A 12,857-nucleotide genomic window follows, 5' to 3' on the forward strand; every position below is an offset into this window, starting at 1 on the left:
AAAAGAAACAACGTGTTACTGTCACTTTGTTGTCCTATGGTCGTTTTTTATTTTAAATGAGTCAATTGCGCCCCCAAGTGGCGAAAATCCGGTATTAACGCCTTGATGCAGTTTTTCACAAAAACCGGACTGTTTTTTTTTTTCTTTTCTCATACCGACCCAACCCTAAGCTTGAGTCATGCTCAGATCAGCCAGTTCACACCTCTCAACTTCTCTCTGAAACGTTCTAATATAGTTTCATTTTGTTGCGAATCTTTGGTCTGAACTGAGTTTTAGTGAGCCAAGAATGACATGATCCCACACAGTGTAACACTGTGCAACACCTGAGCTAAGTATGGACCTTTGGCCACATGATGACACAATGATGAGAACCAAGAGACGTGGCTGGAAGCTCTGGGGAAAGCTAGCAAGTGGACCACGAGTTTCACCAGTGAGAGAACACTGGGGACTTGGTTTCTATGGTTACCTGCTGTTAAATATATCTCGCAAACTGCTTTGGAGCAACAGTTATAAGCAGCATGACCTTAATATAATGTGTACAGTTTGATGTGTACATATGTTCTGTATGTGTGAGTCTGCAGGTGCTCACCTCTGCCAGTCTGGACTGTTTATGGCTGACTTCATGTTTGTCGATGGGCGCCAGCTTCGGCAGCGTGTTGCGGTTGTTGGTGAGCGCTCGTGTCAGCCGCGCAAACTTGGTCCATCCTGCAGAAATGAGACATTAAACACAGCTTAGATCACAGTCATGACAACCCAACAACTTTGAGAATGCTTCTCAGCTGCAAACACACAACACAAACACAGTCAGATCTCAGACACTATTGTTGATACAGTTCCCCTGTTCCTGACTCCAGTGGGGACGTACTGGAGATACAAAATATTCCCACAGCCCCCACTTGTACCTGCCACTACAGGGCTGGAAGGATCTGTGTTTCTCCCAGTGGGTAACTCATATTTACAATAAACCTGACGTGATGTAAACGCAGCATAACCCCTGGGTTTTATGGCAAAAATCCGCCCTGCAGAGAGTGTCCTTGAACACAACTGAATCTCCAGCAGCTGCAGGGTTTCTGCAGGGTGTCCGATGTGCTCTGACCTTCGTGTTGAAGCAGGAGATGAAGGAGAATTTCTCCTTCAGGGGATCAATACCATGAGAGTTATACATTTAGCATGTTTGTCTTGTGAATATGAAGGGTAAGGGGGGAAAGCAACCGTCTGTGGGTACGTATTGAACTTCAAATCATTGAAAATGTATTCCAGCCTTGTCTTAGTGTAGTTAGTGCTTTAACCACTTGTATACTCTTTCTGTAGTCAGTGCTTACAACCAAGATTGTGTGGAAGATGGTCAACTGGGCCCATTAGTTATTTCCTATGGGATCACAGCTCCACGCAAAGCAGATGATTTGCAATACTATGGAAACTGTGCACATGTACACCCAGTGAGTGCTGCAAAATAGTATTTAAATGATACAACTGAATTTATATTAAACATTTCATAAATACAACTAATATTGTTACGAATTACATTCAAGAAATAAAGATTCACGATGGCTTAACTGACTGCCCTCCCCCAAAATATGACCGTATAAATCATTTGTACAAGCAGCAATTACAACCCATATGTACGGTTATCGTTGGGCAGCAACCTCTAGTGGCTGAGGCAACGCAGTATAAAGAGCGACAAAGTGCGAGTGGGGAGTAGGTGGGGTGGATGGATGAGTCAAACAAACAAACACAGGACTTTGACCCATGAGACAGCTGTTTGTGTCCTGTGTGGAACCAAAAGTTTGTGTTGAGTTACCACGAAAAGAATTTATCTTACATCAGGTAACTGAAGTTACGTTACAAATCTACTTAATTTATCCCAAACCATGATCTTTTTCACAACGTTTACTACAACCGTTCATGGACATATATGTTGTTTTTGTGTCGATCTCTGCCAGCGGTAGGGGCTATAATTTAGGAACGCCCCTGAGGGTAGGAACAAACAACCCATGTGGTCATATGGGTTGGAGGACTTGATGGCTTAACTGTACCACTGACCAGTATTTTCAGTAGTTTACTTAGAACTCCAAACAACCGCAAATCTCATCTGTATCTAATAAACCGAACAAATAAGCCCAGATTTAGATATAGGTGATGATAGGTCAGCAGCTACATTAGTGAACACTTTACAGTTACTTTTTATTTGATTATTATTTTATTGATTTGCAACAACAAATACACAGGAGGGACATACAGATAGGAAGTTAGGGGTGGATGGGTCTTTTTTTACCAGTGGCCATCAAACTATATAACTTCTCCCCTTTCTGCAGGACGGACAGATGAAACATCGGACACTAATGTATCATACTACTAATGTTACTCCAAACATCTTTGCAGCCCCCGGTATTTTGGGTCCATGTCATTGGTCCGACATCCCATTAATCCGACGGTCCGCGGTGCTGAACGGCTCCCGGCGGGCGTATTTCTGACTTGATGGTGCGCTGCGACCGGCTCTGGGTCAGCTGGGAAAGGCTTGAGGCGAAGTAGGCTCACAGCTTATGTGTCTGTCACTTTCTTTTTCATTTTAACCCACACCATGATCTTTTCCTAACCCTAACCAAGTGGTTTTTGTGCCTAAACCTAACCAGACCTTAACCACAGGGCATCATGATGATTTCGGAACAGCGGGACTTCGGAACAATGGGTTTAATATGGTCGGAACAATGGGATGTCGGACCAATGGGCAGTTCCCCGTATTTTTCCAGCTTCTAGTGTTCGTTCTTTCTGATGTGGCTGTCGGTAAGGATTGCTACATCTATCACCACTGCCTTCTTCTATTGTTTGTCCATCTACACGATGTCTGGTTGGTTGGCCATCACCAGTTTGTGTTTGGATCTGGAAGTCCCACATGATCCTAGCTAGGTCGTTCTCAACCACCTTCGGAGGTGTCTTCCATTCTGACCTTGGGACCTCCAGCCCGTTCCTGAAAACTATGCCAACCACTTATGGACGTTATGGCGTCCCATGTTCGCTCTTGCTGCCGGCATCTTACACTTTGTTATTATGTGCTGAACTGTCTCAGGAGGATATATGACTTGGCAATGCTGATTCATGAACCATGTAAACCATAGTAACTCTCTCCTGCCTGCCTGCCCGTGGCGAGACAGGATAGGGAGAGACGAGACTGAGTTACGTTGAGCAGCCAGCAAGTTGCTAAGAGGGTGTGAAAAGATTGGGTTGAAAGTTTTTTTTTCACCTGCAATTTCTTCACACCTCCATTGTACTTTGTATTATTCATTTTGGCACACTTTCACTGCAGTTGCAGTTTAATGAAGGTAATGAAGGCAATGAGCCCAAAGAGGGAGGGGCTAAAAGATAATGTGACTGGGCCAGCTCAGTGTTAATACAGAAAATATACCAATAAGCCGGACTACCTGTACTACTGGCCGGTGAGACCAAAAAATAAAAGACGGTTGTGTCGGCCTAATATGCACGTCAATCCACCAGGAAACTGCTGGCTATGCCAGATGGCCAGTCCACCCCTGCTTTGGACCAGACCTTGTGTATAATATTGTGCATCCTGATCAATATTCCTGCATTTTCTGCCCAACTTTATATTCCTTTCTGTAACTTTAACTTGTACGTGACCTTTTTATTTGTCACCTCAAAGCCAGTGATGAATACACTCTCGTTTTGGGGGCCGATAAGCATTTTATCATACTGATTTTAAAAGGTGCTATATATATAAAGCTTATTATAAATGCAGTGAAAATGTGCAGCAAGCATTGTGAAAAATTACTGTTTGGAGCCAGAGTTGTGTTTCATCCATTCCTGTTTGTGTCCAAAATTTGAGTTCCAGCTTTTATTATCATATTAGAACCATTACTGCCAAACAAGAAGCCCGTGTTCACTCTCTGTCTGTCTAAATGATACAAGCCTGTCGAGCAGTGGTCATTTTCTGGCCACGGTTTTGGAGGACGGGTGCTCCTACTGTACTGCTCTATAAATAAAATCAAATGTTTGAAAGGGCAGAGAGTAGCACAACAGAGGCACACCACATACAGTAGTCACACATCGTGATCGACCGGACCCTTTGAAGGGACCATTACCAGTAAAAAGTGGACTTTGAAATAGCTTTTAACCCCGAGGCCTCCAGCTGCCTGAACAGCCCCCCCATTTCATTTCAACCATTCAGTTCTCTGTGCAGCAGTATGAGTGAAGCCAAACACAGCACTGTGCTGAGACCCATATAGGATGAATATCAACAGAATACTTTACTTTGCGTCCCAATCACTCGACTCCCCTCCAGGGAAACTGTTGCATTGGCTTTTGTGTAGCTTACTATACATCTTCATTTGTAGAGGAGCTTCTCTTATGGGATTTTCTATATGCTAAACTGGCTCTAGATCACCAAAGATAATAGGCCTGGGTGCTCTTAGCCAAAATGGAGCTTTTTCCAACATCTTTGCAGGAGGAAAACTGCTGCAGTAGTGCTTTTATCGCTCACTATATACTGCACAGTATATTGTCAGCTGTTAAAAAGCATTGGGTTCAGTGCCTCTGGGCTCTTTGCAAAGATAACTGTCACTTGCTTCTCCTAAGCTAAGCTAATGGTGACAGGCAGTATCTATCTATCTAGTAACTATCTATAGAAACCCTTCAACTTAACATGACTATTTACATCTTAAGAGGCTTTTTCAGCATTTCCAAAACTAATCTCCAGGGCTGGTACCTGCGGTTATTCCACAGGCTAGTTAATAACATGTCGGGCAGGAAATCCAAAGTGTGGGATCATTTTGAGAAGGTGAAGGACGAACCCAACGTGATATGTAAACTCATCTTCATTGGTCGACTACAAACATGACGTATCATCTGAAACATGGAAGTAGCTACATGCCCAATAGCCCACAGCGTCATTAACAGGCGGCTCGCTCAGTGTGTGACGTGCACTTGTAGATAAAATATAGGCCTATATTAATGAAGGTCCATTAGTATGGTTTGTATTTTTCTGTAATGTAGCACAGTGTTAACAATGTTACTGATACTATTCTTTCTCACACCTTCAACTCAAACCACCAAAATATATCATTTAATCATTACATTAATATCGTAAACATGCAGGAGACTAGTCGACTAACGGCCCTAAATGACGACTATTGTTTGAGTAGGAAAATTCTTAGTCGGGGGCAGCTCTTATTGACTCAATGTATTTATTTAAAAAGGTTTAGCAAAGGACAGAAGTTGAAGGATGTTTTGAGAAGCGGATCCTTATGAAGAAAAAAAAAAAAAAGTTTTTATTCTTGACATTTTAAGTGAGACTGTGACCTTTGTAAGACTGCTAACAAAGGTCACAGTCTCCTCTTACAAATGAAACCTTTAATTATGAGCAGTGAAACACATTCTTGCTCACACATCAACACACTCAGCTGAGGGGTTTCTGCAGCCTGGTCCACCAGTCGCTTCAGGTGGCTAATAAAAACAAATCTTTGATATCTATTGCTGAATAATACGCAATACTGAGTCAGTCTGAGTCCTCTCTACTTGTCAATCAATCAATCAATCAATTTTATTTATAAAGCCCAATATCACAAATAACAATTTGCCTCACAGGGCTTTACAGCATATAACATCCCTCTGTCCTTAGGACCCTCACAGCGGATAAGAAAAAACTCCCCAAAAAACCCCCTCTAATGGTTTAGAGGGTTAAAACACTTGTACAAGTGTTTTAGCAATTGCCATTATTACACAACTGTCATTGCCAGTATTCAGAAACATTTACATGAGCTCACTTTAAATTGAGCCTGTGTAACAGTCTCCCCAGACTGTCCTGAGTTGGCCACTTTAATGACCTCATTATGAAAATTCACGGAGAGTAAATGAAAAAAGGAAAAAACAAGAACACTATCACCAAACTCAGAGGTTTATCTGAGATCTGGCACCGTGCCTTCTGTCCCAGAGGAGAACAGGAAGTCTCACCTGTGTGATTTGGATGAGGTTGAGAATTAAAAGCATTTAATATTATACTGTTCTTTTAATCACGATCTTAGTTAAGCTCCTGAAAACAGATGAATGTATGTACGAGAGCACTGTATGCTTAATTTGTTCATTCTCTATCTGATATCGTGTGTGTGACACGTGTACACAGACCGTTCTCATCCTTACGTGGTCAAATACCAATGCTTTGCCAAGCCCCTCAACATGTGATACGGTAGCCAAAGGCACACTTTGACGTCTTTATGAGACTCCAATGTAATGTGAATGCAATACTTCACACTGAAAGCAAGTGACTTAGAATAAAGAGCAACAAAGTCAAAGGGGGGGTGATGGGTCAAACAAAACAAGACTTTAACCCGTGAAATTCATGACACCAAAAGTCAATATTGTTTTTACATAAAACTGCATTATTTTCGTGTGGTTGTCGCGCACAGACGTCATTCACGTGACATATTTATGTGACGTTATTGTTATGTAACAAACATACTTATTTAACCAAAAACATGATCTTTTTCTAATCCTAACCAAGTAGTTTTGTTGCCTAAACGTAACGTAGCCGTGCATCACATAGAGACATTAAAGGGTGCCCCATGTATCGCTATTAGATGCCGGGGCATGACAAAGCATCGATATTTGACGACTTGGGAATGAGAATGGGTTCGGATACAATCCTGAGACCAGAGCTTTTGGTTGGTATGCATTTCTCCCAGGTATTTTATATAAGTAGGACCTGATAATTATATAAAGATGTCCTCACGCAGGGGCAATGGGTTTCTTTTTAATAGTCATAAGAATGTAATAAAGTATAAAACTGCATATTTCAATGCCTGAACATTGTTATGCAAAAACAAAATTACAAACAATTCAACATTTGCTCAGTGTTTTGTAATTCCACAGGTCAGGGATCACCTTTAAGTCCATAAAACTATTAAAAACTGTGCATTTCAATGCCTGAACATGGCTGTGCAAAAACAAGATTGTAAATAAAGCAACACATCTAAAAGCCTCGTGATTTGTTCGTTTAGTAAGTCTGTATGAATTTCCCTTGCTCCATACTATTCCAATCAAGCAATTAGTTCATTCTTGAGTTCAGTTAGAAGTTTGTGCCAAATTTGAGGAAACTCCCTCAAGGCCTTATTGAGAGACTGCATTCACAATAATCTGATGGACATAAAGTTACACTGACTTTGACCTCGGACCACAAAAGTCTAATAGTTCATTGTTGAGTCCGAGTGGATGTTTGAGTCACATTTGAAGAAATTCCTTCAAGGTCTTCTTGTGATATCACGTTCAGAAGAAGGAGACAGACAAGGTCAGTGACCTTGACCTTAGTCCACCAAATTCTAATTAGTTCATCACTGAGTCAGAGTGAACGTTTGTGCCAAGTTTGAAGAAATACCCTCAAGGCGTTCTTCAGACATTGCGAATGCAACAAATGCACAGACGAATAAATAACCCAAAAACATAATACCTGGTGCAGAGGCATGAAAATATTTATTCATTTGCAGGAAACAAGCGTGTCTTAATAGCTCGCCTTGTTTTATTCTTTTTAAAGATATTTTTTTAAGGGCATTTTTGCCTTTAATTGATAGGACAGTCAAGTGTGAAAGGGGGAGAGAGAGAGGGAGTGACATGCAGCAAAGGGCCACAGGCTGGAGTCGAACCCGGGCCGCTGCGGCAACAGCCTTGTACATGGGGCGCCTGCTCTATCCACTAAGCCACCGACGCCCCGCCTTGTTTTATTCTTGTTATAAAACTATTAAAATATTGATCAGGTTGACTATAAAACAAAGAGAGCAGCCAATAATCTGTCTGTCATGTCCGAACACGGATGCAGCGACTAACGTTATCCAACATTAGCCACTGGTTGGACCTGACCAAGAAAAACTGTCTGTAAAACTCCTGCATCTGTTGTTTTGCTTATAAATTCAACTTTTCATTTAAATATAATAAAGAAGTGCTGTTTCTTCATTTTTAAATCTCACAGGCTAACTCATTCACTTTTTGCTGAAGCGGAAGTTTGCCTGTAGCGGCGTAGTTTTCCATTATTGTATTGCTCCATTTACTTAAGCAAAGGTCTTAAGTGCTTTTCCTATAATGCCCATACAGTAGCAGAGGTTGCATAATTCACTGAATTGTGTGCATGCATCATAGAGTACCATGCCCTGATGTGTTTGAAAATAATGGCGAGCCATTGGCTCGGAAAGCAGAGCCAGAACCACTTTCATCATGAAGAAAAATGGAGGAATTTGTCTTGGTGGCGCTCATGTAAATACATCCTGACAGCTTCCAGGGAGCCTGTAAGCTGTACATACTGACACACAAGGACAAAAGGACCTCACATAGAGCACGAGGTGAAACCGCAGGGCAAGTAAATACGAGGTCCTTTCAATGGTTAATATTAATGTAGCTGCTATGGTTCCCCTCAAGAGTGCAACACCACTTGATTTATCAGACTGGAGCACAATGGAATTGGAAATTTAAAAAAAAAACGTTGTAAAGGCCTGGGCTAAAAATAACAGGGGAGCAGAACTGGTGCACGCACCACCAAAGTGAATTCTGAAATGAGATTTTGATCAGCAGCTCCACACCGAGGCGGCTGGCACTGCATTTACAGAGTGGTTTGTCCTCAAACAGACAGACAGACATATGTAGGACATCTGATCGGCACACGAGCTGCAAAAACTGTCCATATTTAGCACCTGTCTTTAACATTTAGTAGTGTGGGTATTCTTTTTGCTGCTCACAGTGGAAGTGGATGAATCGGGCTTGGATGTTAAAGGAAGGGGGGAGCAGGAGAGTTCAGTATGTCACTGAGGTTATCACACGGGCACAGATGTTCGGTTGAATTAACTCCGCAACACCTGTGAGGTCCAGACACATTAACACAGCATGCAAAATGTTAATTTTCAAGTGTGTTGTTGAGAGATAACAGTGTTGTCCTTTTCAAATGAAACTGATGTTTAGGATTTAAAGCTGCGTTCACACACACCTAACATGTGTGGAACAGAATGTTTTGTTTCATACTTACAATGTGAGATAATACTCTTCGCCATCAATTTTGTTTCAGTGTGACCACGGCTGTAACTCCTAGGGATGCATGATTTGGGATTTCTGCCGATATCCTTTTGACCGACTGTCTATGCCAATATATGCCGATATATTTATTCCAACTTATTGACATCCAGTCTCTTCTGTGTCGGACTCTTACTCTTATTGCCATAAGAGTGGCATTGGTAGATGCAGTCTAAAGCTCGGTTCAAACCAAATATGAGAGAGGTTAAAACAGGCAACTTCTTGCAATTCTGTTCTACAACGTTCTAAAAACCTGCCTGTTCACACCAATGCAACCAGATGAGATGGTGTATCATCTCTATGCAACAACTCTCTGTACCTTCGTTCTGATTTGCAGCTTTTCAGGTTTATTTTGTGGCTGGATATAATTTGTAGCTTCTTAAAATATGAATGAGGATAGTGATAGTGAGACACTGGCTACGGTTCCATTTGTAGTAGTGATAAACGGTGAAAAACAGAAACAAAACGAGCATCAGATGGCCAGTTCACACCGCTGCAACTTTTCTCTGCAATGTTCTAAAACAATTTCATCTCGTCTCGAATCGTTGGTCTGAACTGAGCTTTACAGTGAAAAGCTTTCCAAAATGTGCACATACAGTGGGCAAAATAAGAAAACTACTTCAACTCAGGTTACATTTGAAATTTGTAATATTTCGTTTTATGAAACATTTTCAAACAGAACCGTAAAATTCAACCTCCTTTAACGACTTGGATGATGTTCTCCCTGAGATAATCCTGACATTAGCCACAACCAAGGTGAATTTTACCTATTTTAACTAAACTAATTATTACATCATCCAAAGGCCTTTAACAGAAGCAGAAATGTTCATTTTGAGCCAATGCCAATATTTTAGTTTAAAGCCAGCATCTCTGACAGCTACCACTGGAGACATGGAGGTCATATCCCAGCTAATATTTCTGGGAATTACAATTACACACGTAGTGAGCATATTAGTATATATGTTGGGTTATTGGGCAGATTGGATGAATTTCAACAGAGCACTTTATTCTGAGTCCTCATCATGTTTTGTCCCTGGAGGAAAACCATTGTAGTGGCTTTTGTGTAGCTTCCTGTATATCTTCAGTTGCAGAGCAGCTTCTTTTATGTGATTTTCTATATGCTGATACATTGAATTGGCTCCAGATCACTATAGGTAATAAGCCTGGGTGCTCTCAGCTAAAATGCTGCAGAGAACATGAGGTCTCTCCTGTAAATGAATTAGCATATTGTTAAGCCTAGTCTTTTTGTGATGGTCCACTGGCAGATACAGAAAATGCTTCTCAAAATGTTCACATTCAGTGGGCCATACAAAATAACTTCTTCAATTTGGCTTACATGTAAAACATGCCGTATTTATTTTTATTCAGTGTTTCAAACAAAAATGTAAAATTCATCCTACATAAAAAGGCTTAAATGATAGCCATAGCCAGTGCAAATTTTACCTATTCGGACTAGATAAAGTTACATAATTAAAGCGCCATCTTACCGGCTAGTTATTATCGTCAGAAATGTTTTTTTCAGGCCGATGCCAATAATTCAGTTATAATTAGTAAAGCTTATATCTGCTGGTACCGATGACGTGCCAGTATCATTGTGCATCCCTAGTAGCTTCCATTTGTAGTAGTGAGGTCAGGTCCCTGGTAATATTTCTGGGAATAACAGTCACACATGGTAAACATATCATTATTATTATTATTACTATTATATATTGGGTTATTGGGCAGTGTGGGATTGTTTTAAGGCAAAATATCTTTGACAAAATAAATCTGATTTTTTTTTTCTTTTAAATACACAATAACATATACAATTGTGTATGGAGATAAGAACTTATAGAACATATTACATTTTGTGATTTTTTTTGTCTGGGTTTTACTTGGGGAATTTCAGCTAACTTATATTAAATCTTTTGGTCTTTTTGTTAAAAAAATTAAATAGAAAAAATATATAAATATATATATATATATATATATGGTCACTGTGTCACTATAAAAGAAATGGCAATAATTAATCTTTTTTTGTGGTTTGGATTTAAGAAAATGAGGATTAATTAACCAAATAATCGCCACTCTGCTGTCGNATATATATATATGGTCACTGTGTCACTATAAAAGAAATGGCAATATGGCAATAATTAATCTTTTTTTGTGGTTTGGATTTAAGAAAATGAGGATTAATTCACCAAATAATCGCCACTCTGCTGTCGAATGCTGCTTTTTGATGGGACTGTTCTGACACAGGCAGCCAAAGATGTGTCAACCAAAAGCAGCCTAAATCCAGCAAGCCATATGGGCCGGCTGTGGTTCAGAGGTAGAGCGGGTCGTCCACCAATCGGAAGATGAGTGGCTCAATCCGCGGCTCTCCCAGTCTGCATGTCGTAGCATCCTTGGGCCAGATTCTGAACCCCAAAATACTCCTGATGGCTGTTCCATCGGTGCGTGAGAACACGTGAATGGTTACTGAGTAGCAGGTGGCACCAGGTATGGTAGCCTCGGCCACCAGCTTGTGACTGTGTGTGTGAATGAGTGAATGTGACATATAGTGTGAAAAAGCTTTGAGTGGTTGGAAGACTAAAAAGGTGCAATCCATTTACCATATATGCAGAAAGGTCTCTACATGCTCGTGAATGGGTTGAATGATGGGCATGCAAGTTGTCAAATATGTCTCACAAACAAAATGAAACAGGCCACTGGTTGGTGGACTAGTGATCTACGCATCAAGAACCAAGACTGGCTCAAGTGTTGGTCCAATATTGGAAGCCAACATTGGCCCAAAGCCGGCTCAAGTGTAGCTGCCTTGTGTGAATTCAGAATTTAGACTTAAATCAGTGTCTTTGCAGGGTTGTCAGTTACTGTTGGTAAATACACTTCCAAGCAAAAGAGAACATAAAAGCCAACCTCATTTGGTTTTCCGCCTTGCCATATTTGCATTTTTTTGGCACTTTCCATAGTGCAAAATACTTTTAATATCTTTAAGGTGAATATCATGGCGCCTTGGAACAAACTCCAACTACAACAGTACGAAGTAAAATCATAGATTTAAAAAGTTGAATATTTCAGCTTAATGCCTGGGGCACCCGTGTTCTTACCACAGCACTCGTCACTCATTCTGATCAGCTGTCTGCATGAAATGATGTCTCGCCTGAGGCTGAGGCACCTGCCATCTGTGAAGCTTTTACAGGTGCTGACAAAGCAAACACTTAAAACCGCCGCTGTGCACGGAAACGACAACATGATGTTTATTTATTTATTTCACTTTTGCATCTGCCACACGTTTAGCTTTGTGCCTCTTTCCTTTCTCCCTGCTCTCCTACACTGATGACGCTGACACCATTTACAGTATTGGCTCTGCCAAACTGTAATAACCACAACCAGTGGTCATGCACGCAGCAAAAACGTATTCAATCTAAATCAAATCTCTATGTTCTTTACGTGCTGACCCGATGAAACCCAGCTGGTGACTCACTCCACGTGCACACCATTAAATGTGCTGGCAACAATACATAATGTAGTGCACATTAGGAACAGTAAAATGATGGGGCAATTTTAGGCAGAACTGGCGTGAACACACAGGGTCACAGGGTGCAGATGATACTTTAAAATCTATTTTAAGCTGAGGATGGACATCTTTAGCAGATCTCTCTCCCGCTCAGCTGATGCTGACGTGCTGTGGCGTGCCAAGCCGCCGGAGCAGCCAGAGACAAAGCTGAAAGCAAAGTTTCAGTCTGCAGCACGAGCAAACTCAGCTGCCAACGCCTGCAGCAGCGAATCTCCCTTCCTCGCACACGGCCTCTCCCACCCCTCTG

At 41.1% G+C, this 12,857-nt stretch overlaps 1 protein-coding gene across 1 annotated transcript in view; it reads right to left on the minus strand.

Moving 5' to 3' along the window:
* The window catches only part of LOC126401138 (potassium voltage-gated channel subfamily H member 5), a 157,933-nt gene that overhangs the window by 112,054 nt on the left and 33,022 nt on the right, over nucleotides 1-12,857 (minus strand). The window contains exon 5 of the mRNA XM_050062240.1: nucleotides 590-705. Coding sequence (XP_049918197.1) covers nucleotides 590-705 — 116 coding nt within the window. The remainder of the gene's footprint in view (nucleotides 1-589; nucleotides 706-12,857) is intronic.

Source organism: Epinephelus moara, chromosome 14, assembly GCF_006386435.1.
Source record: "Epinephelus moara isolate mb chromosome 14, YSFRI_EMoa_1.0, whole genome shotgun sequence".
NCBI lineage: Eukaryota > Metazoa > Chordata > Actinopteri > Perciformes > Serranidae > Epinephelus > Epinephelus moara.